This window comes from Stylophora pistillata, chromosome 1 (assembly GCF_964205215.1).
Source record: "Stylophora pistillata chromosome 1, jaStyPist1.2, whole genome shotgun sequence".
NCBI classification, from domain to species: domain Eukaryota; kingdom Metazoa; phylum Cnidaria; class Anthozoa; order Scleractinia; family Pocilloporidae; genus Stylophora; species Stylophora pistillata.
Genome location: NC_142519.1, coordinates 6,739,388 through 6,756,939, shown reverse-complemented (window position 1 = coordinate 6,756,939; position 17,552 = coordinate 6,739,388). Strand labels below are relative to the sequence as shown.

Sequence of the window (17,552 nt, the reverse complement as noted above, 5' to 3'; positions counted from 1 at the left end):
CAGAAGGCTCAACGCAAACAAAAAATATACTGCAGCAAATAAAAAATATGCTGCAGCAAATAAAAAAATATACTGCAGCAAATAAAAAAATAAAAACGCAAAGAAAAAAAAGTACCGCGGCAAATAAAAAAATGCGCCGCATACAAAAAATACTGCAGCAAATAAAATATGCAACGTAAACAACAAAGAAAAGAGAAAACGCAAACAAAAAAATTGGAACGCAATGCCAAGGAAGACTGGGTAATAGTTCTTAGTTTCCCGCCAACACTCGTTTCATCCTTTGCTTGTTCGCCGTTCCGAAACAATGTTCTGCAGCGAACTTATGACAGTACCATGCTGTTCCTTTAAAAAATCAATAATAACTCTATTTTCATGCCCATGATGAAAGTAATCTTCTATAATCCTACGCAGATCGCTTTCGTCCATAACCAAAAACGAGTTCCATTTCACGCTGTTTTGGTGGGAAACTACGAACTATTACCCAGTCTTCCTTGGCGTTGCGTTCCAACTTTCTTGTTTGCGTTTTCTTTTTTTTGTTTGAGTGGCATAGTTTATTTGCTGAAGAATTTTTTGTTTGCATTGCATTTTTTTATTTGCTGCGGTCCTTTTTTTCTTTGCGTTTTGATTATTTTTATTTGCTGCAGTATATTTTAATTGCCGCAGTATATTTTTGAGTTATTTTTTTTAAAAAAAAAAACTATATGTTAGCGTGTAGATTGGTGTATTGTGGTGTAGTGTAATCTGATCAACGCAATTTGGTGTATCTCTAAGCAATCTGATTGGCGCATCTTTTTTTTGGTGTATCTCAACGCAATGTGATTGGCCAAATTTTTTGGTGTATCACAAACCAATAAGATTGTAGTATTTTTCGATGACGCTCCAATCAGAGCGTTCTTGCTAATTTGTGGTTTGACAGGTCTTCAAATTTCAGCGAATCAACGCTTGAGTCGGAGAGAGCGGTTCGCGAATTAAGGAAATGTAACAGTCGTGTTGGGAAAGTGGTGGAGTTGTGATCGTTGTACGACTATGCTTATTCTTCCTTCTGAAGGAGACTGAGTGGAACATAAGAAAAATTTTGAATCAAATATTACTTCAGATGTTGATAAGAGCAACTTGAGGATATTTCATTGCTATATATGAGTTAATCAGCGATTGCAGTTTTGAATTTCGCTCAAGGAACGAGGTAAGATGACATCTACAAGAGTTTTAAGAGCATCTATTCAGTGTAATGGCTCATGTCCTTCGTGAGGATTTTATCGCTATGATCTGTCTGGATTTGAAAGGTCGTCAGGGAACTTTTTCTACCGATTAGCGAGTTAAAACGTGCATTTTTTTTTTTTGTACCGCTCCTTCACTTACGACGTACACACCGTCAGCTGGAGGCCTAACACAAATGTAGCGCTATAGCGTGTTGTTTCGGAAAGGCTAGTTTTACTGACTCTGGTAAATCTTGCGCAAGATATTTGCGTAATTCATATTTGATTGATAATCTTTTTTTTGCCATATGGTTGTTCTTTTAGCAGCGGTTGAAACGACCACCAAGTTACATTTACTTTCTGCGTCGACTGCCATGTTACATATCCGTTTCTTTACTTCAGAAAGTCCTCCATGAATTAAATATTGTTTAAACGATATTTTCCCGTTACAATTGCGTGTTACTTTTTACTCGCCAGTATGGATTAGATTTTCTTAGATGAAAAGCCATTTTCCAGTAAACAACGCCAATTTTATGACATAAATCTACTTCAATGAAAAATATTTCACAAGGGACAGAATGATACGTTCGGTTAATTTTCCACGCAACCCTCACGTGCTTAGACGTTTTCTACCAATAAAATTCGCTTATAGCTAACCTGGACTTTACCCCATTGCGTGTCAATTTCCTGTAAACAACCTGCATTTTATCACGTATTTCGCACGCAAAGGGCAAAGTCCAGATAGGCAACAACCAATCAAGTAGCCCACTTTATTATCCTTTGAAGAATGATACTTTCTCTTGGTTCAATCTACTTTCAATAGTTCGAAGAATGGAGACCGGAAAGTATCTTTGTCCAGAGGCTGTAAGAGATAAAATAGAGCTTTCCACTGCAAAATTATATGGAAGAGTGTTTTGAGGCAACCATCTGTCACTGAACAGGAAGCTACACTGAGCCTATATTTGGGCCGGATTTGTGGATCAGCGGATTGAATTGAATTGGTTCGAATTGAGGGATTTGCTGTTTTAGCAAAATCGCTGTCGAGTGCTTTTTATGGTTTGTTAACGTGGAGAGTTAAGGTCGGCACACACGAGGGGACTAGTCCCTGCGACTAGTCCGTGCGACTAGTCCCAGCGACAAGTCTTTGAAGGGTTTACACCAGGGGACCGGTAGCAGGGACTAGTCCCTTAAGGCGTTCACACGAGGGCACTCAATTGCACAAGAACATAGGAAAATTAAGAGGCAAATGATGTTTCTTAGTCTGGGGCGTTACACGAAAACAGTTAAAATTTGCTAACTTTCATTGTAGCACTATTAAACATCAACGCAAACGAACTACACTTATTCAGTCGGATTATTCATGCTTTTACGTGTTCCGTTTTTGTTTTTTTTTTTTATTTTATTTTTAACAGACACAGAGTCAAATAGGGTAAAAAATTCCATCAAAACGGCTCCAAGACATCTGTATATGTTTACAAAACTAGAAATAGTTTTTTATTCTTCAGTTGTAGAAATCTAGAAGTCAGGGAAAATTCATAGAAACTGCAATGTTTACAAATACCGGAAGTCACGCATCGTACTGACCCGTGATTGGCTTATTTACCGTTTAGTCGCAGGGACTAGTCCCAGCAACCGGTTTCATGCGACTAGTCCCTTCGTGTGAACTACACATTTCTGTGGTCGCAGGGACCAAAATTTGGTCCCTGCGACTGGTCGCATGAATTCAAACTGGTTTGAATTCATGCGACCAGTCGCAGGGACTTGTCGCATGAAACAAATGTTTGTCCTTTCGTGTGAACTGTTTGTGCGACCAGTCCCTGCGACTAAACGGTAAATAAGCCAATCACGGGTCAGTATGATGCGTGACTTCCGGTATTTGAAAACATTGCAGTTTCTATGAATTTCCCTGAATTCTAGATTTCTACAACTGAAGAATAAAAAACTATTTCTAGTTTTGTAAACATATACAGATGTCTTGGAGCCGTTTTGATGGAATGTTTACCCTATTTTACTCTGTGTCTCTTAAAAATAAAAAAAAACAAAAACAGAAACGGAACACGTAAAAGCATGAATAATCCGACTGAATAAGTGCAGTTCATTTGCGTTGATGTTTAATAGTGCTACAATGAAAAGTTGCCAAATTTTCATTGTTTTCGTGTAACGCACCAGACTAAGAAACATCTTTTGCCTCTTAATTTTCTTATGTTCTTGTGCAATTGAGTGCCCTCGTGTGAACGCCTTAAGGGACTAGTCCCTGCTACCGGTCCTCTGGTGTAAACCCTTCAAAGACTTGTCGCCGGGACTAGTCGCGCGGACTAGTCGCAGGGACTAGTCCCCTCGTCTGTGCCGACCTTTATGGAGACTAAGATTTCGGAACAAGTTGATGCCATCCATGACAATTTGGAATTACTAAAATCGCCGGAGGAAAGGCGGGATCACTCAATAAAATTTGCATTTGAACGCGATGACTTTAATTACAAGGATTTCTCTTGTTTACATCTAATAACAAACCTTTGAAGTTTTTTTTGCCTCGGAACGATGTGTCACAGAAGGCATTTTATAGACCTCAAGTTTTTTGACTGATTGAAATTAAAGGTATGTGGCAGTGACTTCCACAAGTTTTTTTTTTAGTCAGAGAAGTACAATTGTTTTGTTCGCAATATTTATTTACGGATGGTTTCAATCGCCAATGTTTGCATAAGATGGTTGTTTTAATTAATCGAATTAAACAATCGGCCAAAAATTTTACTGTTCCCAAGGGTTGTTTTCATCAGTACTTTAACAATTGTAGTGATTCACAGTATTAGGTTTGTACTTTAAATAAATATATTTAAGTTCACTCGAAAGATGAGTATAAACTGTAACAAGGTTATCGTTGATGCGCGGCTAGTACTTCCAATCTGACTGACACTCGATGCTAAAACTCAACCTCGTTCCCTGGAAATGCCACCACTTTACTTTACGCCAATTAAAAACTGCACGCTATTGTGCATTTTCTTGCACAGGAAAAACCAAACAGAATTTCTGATTCTGGCCCTTAATGGTCAGAATAATAACTAGGACTTTGTCTCTGACGAAGGAACGGCAATAACCACAATTTTAACCTACGAGCAGGTCGTTGTTTGGTCTCATCATGCAATTTTGGAGAGAGAGAGAGAGAGAGAGAGAGAGAGAGAGAGAGAGAGAGAGAGAGAGAGAGAGAGAGAGAGAGAGAGAGAGAGAGAGTGTGTGTGTGTTGCGTGACAAGTTCAAATTAGGGCTGTGGAGGGGACTATAGGAAGCGTTGTACCAATGCAGTTTATTTTTGCCCACAATTATTCAGACACCAGCATCAGTTATATAGTGTCCTATTTCAACCTACGTATCTCAAAAAAAATAACTCCTGCATGCGTAGCATGCCTATGTTTTATTTACTGTAGTATATTTTCTATTTGCTGCAGTATATTTTTTATTTGCTGCAGTATATTTTTTATTTGCTGCAGTATATTTTTTTGTTTGCGTCGAGCTTTCTCGGCCACCGTAGGTTTACCTTCTGGGTGGATTGCGCCTGGAAATGGCTGCTGCTTTATTTACCTTCAAAGTGCTGGATTATTTTGTGCAGTGTCAGGATGTTTTGTTCCTCGTGGAGCTGATCCACGCGATTGGCGATTTGCTAAGAATGGCGACAAGTGCTTCCTTCCCACCGTTGTTGTAAAGATCTTTTAAATAAATCATCGTAACGCACGCCACTTTATGCAATTTTCTGAATGATGTTTTCTTTGACGAGGAGCCCGTTATAATTTTTGCAGGTGGATGACCCTTGTGAACCACCGTATAATTCTTAAAAATTTCACAAATTTTCATTTAACACAAAGGCTTCAAAGGACTGGTAACAGGTTTAAAAAGCAACCAAGCCCTACCCCCCTCCCTCCTTCGTCTTCTCTCTGCGGGAAGGTTTCAGCTCATGTTGCACAAACTAGAATAAGAATTCTTTTAACGCGGTTAAAAAGACAAAAAAGCCAAAAATAGTCATTTGTCATCTGGTTCTGCCTTAGCACCCTCCCAGACAAAGGTACAGTTCGTACGTGGTCCCCAAATAAACAACAAATACTCATGTACCACTACTCGTACCTACCCACATTTCTTTTGCACCATGAAAGTGAGGTTGTTTCTAATATGGCTGCCTGGACGTAACCGGTTCGTTCTGTCATTTTCAAACAACTGTTAAGATGGAGACTTCAGCTCATTTTATCAACGCATTGCAGACAATAAAGCTTGGAAAGAAACTGATATGAGTACTCTCCAGTCAGATGAAGGTGATGAAAGTGAAAGAGAGCTTCTTGTGGATGACATACAGCGCATTCGCGAGGCCCTCCGAGTTACAGCTAATGCAGTCGACAAGTTGTCTTCTGAAGATGAAGAAGACGATGAAGAGTACGAAGAGGAGGAAAAGGAAGAAAATGAGCGACCTTGCACTGACAACGCAAGCCTGAAAAGTAGGTTTTCCCTTCCAGTTTTGGTAAAATTTTCAAGGCACGGCCGAATATTTGCCACGCACAATAGATGAATAATTTTAGTAAACATTCTAGAACTCCTCATTCCGATCCCAACTGAATCTCGAGTAATCCGTAAGTGTATCATGGCTATCTCTCTTGCGTGGAGCACATTTCTGCAAGTGTTACGGTGGCTTGCACTGAGTTAGAGAGAGAGTACTGGTGCCTTTTTAAACCAAAGGCCCCTGTGGGGCGACTCATGGATGATTTGGATAAGCGTGTAGTGTAGCAGAGGAGATTGGAGTTCAATGCTTAATCCAATTTTAATTAATGAATATATCTATCGGAATCGAGTGAGTGAGTGATAAAAGGCCATGCAGTTGCCTCGCACACCTCATGGAATGACTACATGAGCCAAAAATGGTGGTCTTCCTGAATACCCTTACGAAAACAAACCTATTTTATTTCTATTTAATGTCTATTTTAATGCTTTTTGTACTATTTTATTTTCTCAGACTTATATTTTATTCCTATTTTACCTGAAAGGGAAAATAGGGCCACTATTGTAACCATATTTTAAGGCAAGGTTGAACAAGGTGGTGTATTTTATTTCTATTTTCTCAAAATGAGCGGAAAAATAACCAGATAAACAGACTATTTTAATCATATTTTATTTTCTACATCATTAAAATAGTGACTAAATAGTCTGTTTTATTTCTGTTTTCTGCTGATAGGACATGCTAACGCCATTTCCTTTGAAAAATATGAAAAAAATAGGCTATCACAACCCTATTTTATCAAAGTAAATGTTGACCTATTGCAAAATAGATATAGAATAGACTGTTTCATTTCTATTTTTGAGGTGGATTCTAATCCATTGCAAAATAGGTATTAAATAGTCTATTTTAATTCTATTTTCTTCAAAGTATCCCAAACCCACAATATTTGAAACAGCAACTAGGTGTGAAGTGTAACAACCTGTCCTACTTTATACTATTTTATTCATGAATTCAAGCTTGACTAACATACAGTACTCTAGAGTCACAGTTTCTGTGTTGAAAAGATAAAGATGGGTTCAAATTTAAAACCTTGGGTGGAAGTTTTCAAGTTTCGCGGTCATGAAAATCTCTACACAGATTCTTTAAAACTGAAACCACTAAATTAAAATATGTTCTGAAAGCTTAAGAGGTCTCGATTCCTCCAGAAAATCAAAGCAGAGATGTTGCAGTTTCATTTCCATTCACTCGATTCCCAATTTCTCCCACAGATCTTTCACTAGCGATGCTTTTATCTCCAGATCGATCGGCTTTCCAATTTCGAATTTGGCTGCTTGAAACATTTGCGGGCCCATTGGCCGATCGCACAGTATGTTGGGTAACAAAAATAAGCCCGGCGAGGCTAGCCAGCGACCTGCAGTCGACAAACAAACCAGTTAGCTCCCTTGGTCCCCTCGAGAGGTTTTGTCAAGACCGCATTGTTTTGATCACACATTTCCATTCGATGTTGATTCCTCCCACAAAAGATCTGTGGGAGGAATTGGGAATCGAGTGAATGGAAATGAAACTGCAACATCTCTGCTTTGATTTTCTGGAGGAATCGAGACTGGTGGTAATTTTTTGGCGGAATTGTTCGCTTCGGGCGACGGACACTTCTAAAATAGGTTTCCGGCCTTGTCTTTCTTTTAGCAGTTGAACACCAACATAGCGCTAACTCGCCGAAAACGCTTCAAAATGGCCAGAGACGCTCGGAATCAACAAAGAAAACAACACAGCAATAAGGTAAGCCCATTTATTTCAAAACAAGACATTTTTTTCTCTCTTTTAAGGCAAACCGATAACATCCCATACAAACCTTTATAAATATAAAACGTTGCGCAACACGGTAAGAGTCACGTCCGCTTTTCTAGTAGTGAGCTTGGGCTGCCTGTGGCTCGAGACGTAGCATCTTTCCGTAAATAAACAAAGGAGCCCTTTGACCAACAGTACTTGTAATAATGCTGTTCTTTAAACTTCTTCGCCTCGAACAGGACTGTTTGCATTCGGGGTGACAAATGATCAAAAATTCTAACCGCGCTTAACGAGGCATCCTCAGGGAGTCCAACGGAAGCCGGGTCCAATTTGCATGCATCTTTACGATGATTCATGACGCTTTCTTTGGCTAAACGCCTGACAAATCTACAAACTATCGGCTTTGGCTTGCCATTATTATTCCTGCTGGGAACACGATGGGCGGTGTCAATGTCATACATCGATACATCAGTTCCCGTTTCTTTAAAAATGTTTAGGCAAAGCTTGCTTATCGAGTCTGCGGATTCATCTTGCAGCCTCTCAGGCACTCCCACAATTTTTACATTATACGTACTGGAAACTATATTCTTGAATTTCGTCAATAGCATTTCCAATAATATCTACCTTGGCTTTCAGCTCTTCGAGTTTGGTGCTTAGTCGCTGGAGTTCGTCCTTGGCCATGCCGCTAAAGAGATGGAAGTCGTCGTATTTCTTGCTCAAGAACTCTACACATTGGGCACCTTCTTCGCTGGGCAGAACTTCTTCGCTTCTGCCGCTATGTCGCTGTATCAACTCCTTCAATCTAGCTACCTCGTCCGACATTGACGATAGTTGCGCTTTAAGTATGTTATTCTCCTTCTTCAAAGCCGCAAATGACCCAGGCATTGCACAGTGGTTATATGAAAGGGCACACAATAAAAATAGAATACAAAAATAAGAAAAAACCAAAGAATATAAAGAAACTTAGCAGAGCTCGAAAATCACAACCCTCTTGACCAACATCCGCTGACCACACCTATTCACTCTGCTACTCTGTAATAAAATCATGTAGTTATTGGAATTCAAACATCTCATCTAATGTTATTTTATTGCAGTATGGCAAAAGATTAAATGAAAATTCATCTTTAAACAAGAATTTACCGTCAGATGATTTGCCAAAAACTGTTGATGTTTGTCAAACGGAAGTAAGTTCAGATCTTAAAAGTGATCACAGTGAAGGAATATTGTCTGATTCAGTTGACGGCAAATCAATCCTCGAAAATCTTGTAAGAAGTAATAGTGAATGTACAGGGTTTTTTATGTGGTTTTCAGTTTTTTGTATGACATGTATCATTTTAAACCCCCAAAAAGGTCAAAATATGTGTATTCCCTCTTGGTATTTAATGAAAGTCAAATACCTCCAATTGACTATACTAAAACTGTAACTAGCACTGCTTCACTTGTTGCGGCCATCAAAAATATTCAATATACAGAGATTTTTCAATTAAAAACGATATGAACTACTGAACAATAATATTGCTTTAATCTACTGATTTCTGACAACTCCCAATGGGTGATCATTTGGCAACAAACTATGACTCGGTACCAATGATAGATGAAAAACTCCCCTCTCCTTCCAGTTAAAGGCAAATACATTACCTACTCAAGGTTTTAAAAGTCTTGAAAGTCCTTTAAGATGCTTTAATTTAAAAGTAAAAAATTCAAGGCCTTGAAAGTACTTGAATTTGAGGACTAGAGCTTGATTTTTGCAATACTTTTTCTTAAGCAATTTTCAAGTTGAAAATTACAGTACTTTCGTGGAAAAGCTGAGAAATGATATTAAATTATTTCAAAACTGCTTATGCAAACCTTTCCAAAAGTGGTCCTTCAATTTTGTAAAACCTGGCCTTCGAAGTCATTGAAAAGTCCTTGGATTTCAACCTTTGGAATCTGTAGTAACCCTACTCCTATATGGTAGTATATTATTTTGATTGTTATCTGGTACCAATATAGCAACATTCATGACACTCCAGCAGACAAAAATAAACACAAATAGACTTAGTCATGACCGGCAAAGACGAAATTGCGCGACGACAGTCACAGTTACAATGGCAATATGGCAGTCTCCTAACGATAACTCCAGATGTGCGATTTTGAAAGCCCGAGTTCACGCAGCTATGCGTCTAGTTTACTGCTAGAATCCAAACGGATGTTTACATATTCTTTTGTGTAGGAAGCTTTCTGTTATGACAACAAAAAAGGTACACGTCAAAATAATCATTAAAGAAGGTTATGTTGACATAGCTAGCATTTTTCCACCGCTAAATATATTCAGCTCTATGCTATGGAGAAATGAAAATATCGACGGAATTTGGAGCTCTCAAATGGAAGGGTCACAGAATCCGAGATTGTAAAACACTAAATCATACCATCTAAGGGATTCATAATGAAAAATTATTTGTTAATAAAGTAAGTTAAGAAATGCGCGTGACAGACTTGAACTGATCTCGGGACCCCGCGATAGGAATGACGCAATCTTTGCTCTGGCATTCATCGAACGCAATCAGCTTATCATTTTAACCACACCTAAGTCCGGATAGCGTAGTACACATTTAGGCTAATTATACGAATTAACCTACTCTTTGCCCGCATGAGGTAGAGTTCCCATGATTTAGCAGACATTTTTTCCTTAAGAAATATTCCTCTATTCTTCTTCTTTGTAAAGACTTGATGATGAAGGACTTTTATCCCTTACTTTCATTAGGATTCAGGACTCTGACTCAAACCCTTCGTTTTTCGACGGAACTCTTCTGTTTTTGGAAATCGTTTCCAGCCTTCCGTTCTATCCACATGCTCTGCCTCCTCCTCTTCTTTTTATTTTTTTTAACTTTCCTCTAACAAAGAAATTTTTTTTTCTCTTTTACTAACAATATTTCATCGCCCAGAATGCTATTGTCTTTTGCGACATGTACTTGCAGTGCGCATTTAATCAGCGGGCAGCATAATTATTTGCATAATTATTTGCATATGGAACCTGAACTATTGGGTCGTGATTGATCAGCAGGTAAAGCTTTGAGGATACATGAGTCACTTTGCAAATTTCAGCTGCTGTCAATCAAACGGCTGGATGCGTAAAGTAAATCCCAAGGTGACTTAAAGTGAACAATAGCAATAATTAACAGTAGCCACGCTAGCGAAATCTTATATACATTTTGATATCTGGACGGTGCGAGGCACAATTGTGTACTAATGATGCGTGGTCCTCTCAAGCTCCTTTGTGTTTCCTCGGTGTTTCCTTTTTGACATCTAAGCATGAGCCTGCGGTTTTACTGGGCGCAATAATGCATAAGATCAAGTAAATACCGTTACCAAAAATGTAACAGAGACCAATAGGCGTCAGCTTTCACTGTATACAGTAATAACAGGTTATCCAAGATAGTTTTCACTCACTAAGATCTCGAGATGCAGGATATAGCAGAGTCAAGTGTCAAGTGATTCTGATGGCAACCAGAGGCAACAGTCCTTCTCAGGATTACCCTAACCCGGACAATCAGTTTTCACGATCAAATGTTACTCTTGGGTTTAAGCAATTTATTACAAAACTTGAAATCTCATGTATAATGGTCAAATATAAATTACTCCACACTTATTGACTTGTCTAAAACTACACCTTTTCTTCGACGTTCAAGGCGAAGATCATGTTTCAGCGCCTCCCCGCCCCACCTTTACTTCGAATCACTTTTTTTCTGTATAAGAGGCATGCTATTCACTTATGCCTCAATCAAGTGTCTAAGTCGACTATTTTTTTAACTTTCTATCTTTGGTCCTAGTCTTAACCTCTTTCCTCGCCAATGACGTTTGCCTTTCTGGTCAATCATGTGTCTGAGCAAAGTCTTGAGTCGAAATGTTTATTCGAAAACCTCTGAGAATTCGAAAATACCACCGGTCTGATTTTCATTTCTGATGTTTTGGGAGCGCAGTTAGCATCATTAGGATCTAAAAATCCCCAGTGAGTCTTTCCTTCTCCGTTATATCCATAAAGTCCTTTTAGATTTGAAAGAAAAATGTCGTTGAACCACCAGCTCTCCCTTCCTTTTTCAGTGCAGTGATGGTGCTTTCGATCCCAGGTGCAAAACCTAGAGCTGTTATGAGCACTAAGAGAATCGTTGACAGTCGCTTCTGTTAAGGAAGTAAGATCCACTAATAAATTCTTCGAACCTCAGCTGAGTTGTTATCACGATAAAAATATAGAAAAATCTATTCTACTTGTTTCTTTTTTTACTTACTTGTAAAATTGCCAACGTTCAGCCTGTATTTAGCTGTTTCGTTCCCAATTCCAAACCACTCATATTCTGTGTAAACAACTTTGGTAGAATTTACCCCCAGATCTACTCGAAGCGTGTTGTTTTTCTTCTCTCGAGTCAAGCGGTGGAGCTTATCCAGTCCGAGCCAAAATTCACCTGCCAGGAAATTTCCAAAACCATTCTTGTAGTCAGCCCAAGTGCGGTTGAAATCAACAGAACCATCTATTCTTCTCTGGAACACTGTCCAGCCCCCACCGTCTGTTGTCTGGTCACAATATACATCAAAGGCATCTGAATGATCAGGTTTGATTGTATAAACACCACTGATTGTCTGGCCAGACTCGTGCAACTCAGCACAATTCTTGACTATGTCGAAAACAAAGTCAGTTTTCTCAATTAATTTGCACGCAAGTAAACAGAATGAGATAATTTTTAATACAATAACAGTATTCGGCGAAACAAAATGAAAGAAAAAAAAGAAACCATGTGCGCAAAACTTACATTTGTTTCGCTAATGGTTATGTTTGGTTGACCTTGAGAATCCAATACCTTCGACAACGGGTTGGCATTTTAACAATTCGATACAAGTGGGCAAGCTTTTAGACAGCACATGTTGCAGTTGAGATTTTGAGACAACTTCCTCTCACTTCAGAAGTGTCCCGGTAAAAGAACATTAGGTTGGCTGTCTAAACAGGAAGAATTAGCTCTGCGAGGCACTTCAGTGTTACCCCTCTTGTACCCGGCTAAGAGTTATGCCGCTAAGGTGTTTTCTCCAATAGTATTTTAAACGGAACAGACTTATGTGAGTCCACCCCATCTTCCGCTGACGATCGTTTTTCGAGTAAACTTTACTTTAGCCGTATTCAGCGACAAGAATGATACGCGCTTTGCGTATTTTTCACACACTACACAGCCTGCAGTTAACTAGAATGATACAAAGATAATAAAACGAGTGATAATTTAGCTCTTTATTATAATGGTGTGGGAAGGTAATCTTACTTACATCTAATCGAGACTCCATGCGCTGAAGATAAGATTGGAATCGCAAACAGTATTGCCCCAAACAGCAAAGTAGAATGTCTGGAAACAGAAGACATCTTATAAGAAGAAGCTCTCGCTTTAACGGTTGTAATATGTAACAGTGACAGGCTGAAGAAACACCGGTATTTGGTATTTATATTTAAGGGATCACCCTTACCCTTTCTGCTATTTCTTTGAAAGCTATTTTTTTTTTTTTTTTTTTTTTTTTTTATCAAGGCTCGGATCAGAAACACATTACGAAGTTTTCAGTACCACACACCTACTCGCGTGGGTGATGTGCTAAAGCATATTTTTTCATTGAAAATTCTTAAGCAGGATACAACATCAATTCCGAGAAAAAGTTATCGCAACCTCATCCCGCACACAGCACTTGGCGTTTGAAACCTAGACCATAATCGAGAAATAGAGCATTGTCGGTCATTTAGAAGATCTTCTCGCGTGAAAAGTCAAGCACACAGGGCTTTAAAAAAAAACAACAAACAAAAAGACAAACTAGCCGTCGTAACGAGTTTTCCAACGCACGAGCGTCATTACCAAGGTGAATAGTATCTAATTTTAGTTGCTAAATATTTACCCAATGGCTACAAAGACCGTAGTGACGTCACAACTGAAGGGTTAAGTCTCTAACTATAAATTGATTTGATTGCGTAGCGGCAATTTACAGCCCAAAAATATTATTTCTTCCTAAAAAATACACAAACAAATTAAAAAACAAAACGTCCACGTCTCACTTGCCCACCGAAGCAAAATGATCATTTGCACTAAGATAATCGCCCAGATCATCGCTCCTTTCTTTGTGAACCTTCGGATCTTTTTCACGTATCAACGAACGCTTTTCATTTTACTAATTCATTGAATTAATTTATCTATGTAGTTGGGCTTTATTTTCGCCGCTACCTCGAGAAGAGAGAGCGGAGCGTGGGTTCATTTTCCGAACAATATGTAAGTTATGGCTCTTGACATAATTTCATTATTCAGTTAACAAGAATGTGTATGTAGTATAATTTCCGCGGAGGGTCGGTTAGCGTCGAGCTGTTTCGATGCTTAGGCAAGCGTTGGGTTTAACGCGAGGTCGCACACGGGGTGCAGGACACTCAACTGTTTTACAATCTACTTTATTGCTTGAATCAAGGTTCTTACATACATAATGGTAGCTAAATCATACGTGATACAAAATACAGAAGATAATACGAGTTTCCCTTGGAATATACAACTTAATTACCACGTATCCGCAATTTCACAGATATGGGAGGACACTTTCGTAGATCCTGTGGAACTAGTGTTCCTACGTGTTTTTAGACGGAAAACACGTACAAGTTTCCATATTCTCTGCGACACGTAGTAGGAATATTTTCACGAATACTCTAACAAAGGGTTACACATAAATCATATTTCCGGTTGTAATTATGTAATCAAAGCTTACTTTAGAATTGTTTGTCACGCTTTGTCACGCTATGCATAACTTTACAACATGTACATTATAAGCTCTGCCGATCTTTCGTTCATGTGAGATGGAAACAGCATCAAAATAAATTATTTCCAACACTGAGAGGCGTACAGGGAAAGAAAGAACATTTAAGAATTTATGCAAGATCTTTGAACTCCAAATATGAGGCTTGGAAATTTCAGACAATAAGAAACAATTAAAGAAGTGGGACATGCAGGTTCAATACCACAGCGCTAGCTTGTAAAGGATCGTCTAATGTATTCACGAGTCGCACGACTCGTACGGTCGTCCAATGTATTCACGAGTCATAAAGTTTTCCAGCCTATCCATGAATCTGACTTGTCTCTTTTGCCATGCTTTAGTGAGTCGACTCTTCGATTTGAGTGGGTCCTGCAAAAACTGCATTAATAACAAGAGTATTCCTCGCGGTTAAAGTACCTCGAAGAATACTCAAACAATAAGGGTATTCTTCTTTCCTAAAGCACCGCAATAAGAGTACAAACAAGGAGATCCTCGTACTACTATTCCTAGTTCGAAAAGCACCGCTTGAAGTGTACAAATAAATGGGGTAATCTCTGCTGTAATGAAGAGCACCGCCCAAAGTGCATAAACAACAAAAGTATTCCTTGTTCTAAATGCACCGCTTGCAGTGCACAAATATAAAGAGTAATCCTTTTCTTTGACCGTAGTTTGCTTATATGATTTTTATATATTCACAAAGGTTGACTTATCACCTCATGGGTTTATTCCTAAGCAACGTAATTACCAGCTCCAAGTTGGCTTGTTTGCTAAGTTGGTAGAGCACGTGCGCTGCACCGATGTCGCAGTGGTCAGGGGTTCGAATCCCCTCAAGGCCTGAATTTTTTTTCAGGCCTTATTTTTACTACTGCTTAAGTAATGTTCATTTCTGCGACGATTGCTCTCAATTCACACACGTGAGTTTCATGCATTCACAGACGTTGACTCATTACCTCACGGGTGTATTACGAACCAACATAATGACCAGAGGTCGTTTCTCGAAGGCTCTGGCAACTTAAGGGGCCCGTAAAGTTGTTCTGTTTTCCTTCAAGGTGGAAGTTTCGAAAGTTTTGATTATCCTGCAGTAAAACTATCAGTAAAATAATAAAATGGACTTGTTAGAGTGCCAGAACTTACTTCTCTAATCTCAAAATTTTGGTTTTAAAACTTGCTTCGAGCTCGTTAAGTTACCGGGACTTTCGAGAAACGGATCCCAGCTCCCACTTGGCTTGTTAACTCAGTTGCAGAGCACTGCACCGGTATCGCAAAGGTCATGAGTTCGAATCCCTAACAGACCTGAATTTTTTTCAGGCCTTGTTTTCACTACTGCTTGAGTAATGTTCACTAATGCAAACATAGCTCTCATAATCAAAAAGAGTAATATTTGTTGTACTGAAGAGCACCGTACGAAGAGAACCGCGTAAAACGCACAAACAACAAAAGCAATCTTCGTTCTAGCAAAAAGCACTGCGCGAGTTGGACCAAAACATTTATACTAAGAATTGTGTTTTCGAAGCCCGTTGGGCTGGAGGGTCGGCGAGGAATGAAATAATCTTCTTTCCCGCCTTCATTGGCTGTATTAATGAAAAATTTTATTGTGAAAGAAAATTTTTCACCTTTAATTTGTTCAGGGGGAATTGCAACTTCTAGCATATTCAAAGAGTAGTGATGAATGAAATGTAATGTAATGTAATTTTTATTTAAACATGATCAATAGACCACTTTCATAAATGGCTGCCGGATTAATATTCTTTTGTTTAAATTTAAATTAGCCCTACTGGCCTCGTTCTCCAGTACAAAATTCAAAACAATACATTATCTCAAGCGAGGCCAGTGGGCTAACTTGAATTTAAACAAAAAAATATTTAAACGGCAGCAATTTATGAAATTTTTTTCTTAGAGTGCCTTTATTGAGATTAAGCCAATTTTCGAAGGCACATCCTTAGCGTTTCGCGTGGGAGCCTAATTATGGCTTTTCACATCCGTCGCCTAGATGGAATATTTCGTGTTAGTGAAACAGATTAATTGAATGGGATATTCATTAAAACACAACTTTGTGAAAGAAAAACGATAAACATTTACGATCCGCACGGAAGCTGGAAACTGTCTCCGAAAAATTAAGGGTTTCGTCCAAAGCGGAAGGGTTGGAATCCGTGTCCTGAGTCCTAATAAAAGTAAGGGATAAAAGGTAATAAACCCGTGAAAGTGATAAATCAGATACAATGAAATATATGAAGTTCATATATTTTGTATTTTTTTTTTTTTTTTTTTTTTCAGGTCTGATTTTCGCTATTGCTTAAATAGCGCTATCTACTGCGAGGATCGTGCATCATATGTATCTAATACCGCAGTACAAAATATATGAACTTAATATATTTCATTGTATCTCATTTATCACTTTCACGGGTTTATTACGAATCAACTTAACGGCCTGCTCCCAGTTGGCTTGTTAGCTCAATTGGTAGAGCGCTGCACTAGTATCGCAGAGGTCAGTGGTTCGAGTCCCGTACAGGCCTGATTTTTTTCAGGTCTGATTTTCGCTATTGCATAAATAGCGCTATCTACTGCGAGGATCGTGCATCATACGTATCTAATACCGCAGTTCAAAATATATGAACTTCATATATTCATTGTATCTCATCAACCTGTATCCTACAAAGTTGCTTTATTCTGGACTTCTGCCCTTAATTAAAGCATGCAAAAATGTTCTATAATTTCGGGATTTGACACTTAGAACCTACCCTATCAACTTATTTCGTTTTTTTTTTTTTTTTCAGGAATGTTGGGATGGCTCCAATCACTTTTTCTGTCTCGTACCTAGATTTCAAAGATTCTACGGAAAACGTTTGAAATTCATGTCAGAATGTTCTTTCTTCCTCGTACGCTTCGTGTTTTCAAACTCTTATTCTGATGCTGTTTCCTCAGTTTTCATAGCAACAAAAACATGATCAGCCAAGCTTACGACGTAATTTCATTCTTTCCCACTAAATGTTGTGTTACAACAGGGAAGGTTTCGTGGCCAACAGATAAGTGCCGACTGCAGTGTTTTACCCTAGACTTGGCCGGTTTTTGGGTCCTCAACGAAGAGACACACACACTCTCGTCCTGATTACATCTACCTTTATTTGCTAAATCAAAGTGCTTATATACATATTGGTGGCTAGTTTTTACGTGATTCGAAATGCGAGGAAAGGCATGTAGTTTCCTCTCTAGGAAATACCTTAATTCGAACGTGAGCATAATGCTTTGTTCTACCTTATTTACCTATTAAGTAAATCCTGCTTTCGTAAGATTACACTTTGCACATT

At 38.7% G+C, this 17,552-nt stretch overlaps 2 protein-coding genes and 1 non-coding gene across 3 annotated transcripts in view; 1 reads left to right on the top strand and 2 right to left on the bottom strand.

Annotated features, from left to right (window-relative positions):
- Nucleotides 1–5,439: 5,439 nt before the first annotated feature.
- The window catches only part of LOC111335932 (uncharacterized), a 103,971-nt gene continuing 91,858 nt past the window's right edge, over nt 5,440–17,552 (top strand). The window contains exon 1 of the mRNA XM_088732809.1: nt 5,440–5,671. Within this exon, the coding sequence (XP_088588935.1) occupies nt 5,467–5,671 (205 nt within the window). The 5' untranslated portion in view covers nt 5,440–5,466. The remainder of the gene's footprint in view (nt 5,672–17,552) is intronic.
- On the bottom strand, nt 7,443–9,858 carry LOC111343042 (uncharacterized). The gene has a single exon (XR_015991610.1). It is a non-coding gene; the product is annotated as an uncharacterized LOC111343042 (transcript).
- LOC148741029 (ryncolin-4-like) lies at nt 11,103–12,847 on the bottom strand. Its single transcript, XM_088732926.1, has 3 exons — nt 12,742–12,847; nt 11,721–12,104; nt 11,103–11,613 (listed from the first exon to the last, which is right to left on the bottom strand). Exons 1-3 carry the CDS (start codon nt 12,833–12,835, stop codon nt 11,309–11,311), a joined length of 783 nt encoding a protein of 260 aa, XP_088589052.1. The 5' UTR covers nt 12,836–12,847; the 3' UTR covers nt 11,103–11,308.

Coding starts and splice junctions, on each gene's coding strand:
- LOC148741029 (XM_088732926.1), bottom strand. CDS start 12,835: ATGTCTTCTGTTTCCAGACATTCTACTTTGCTGTTTGGGGCAATACTG. Junction 12,105..12,741: donor GCATGGAGTCTCGATTAGAT/GTAAGTAAGATT, acceptor TTTTCGACATAG/TCAAGAATTGTGCTGAGTTG. Junction 11,614..11,720: donor GAACGTTGGCAATTTTACAA/GTAAGTAAAAAA, acceptor CTTCCTTAACAG/AAGCGACTGTCAACGATTCT.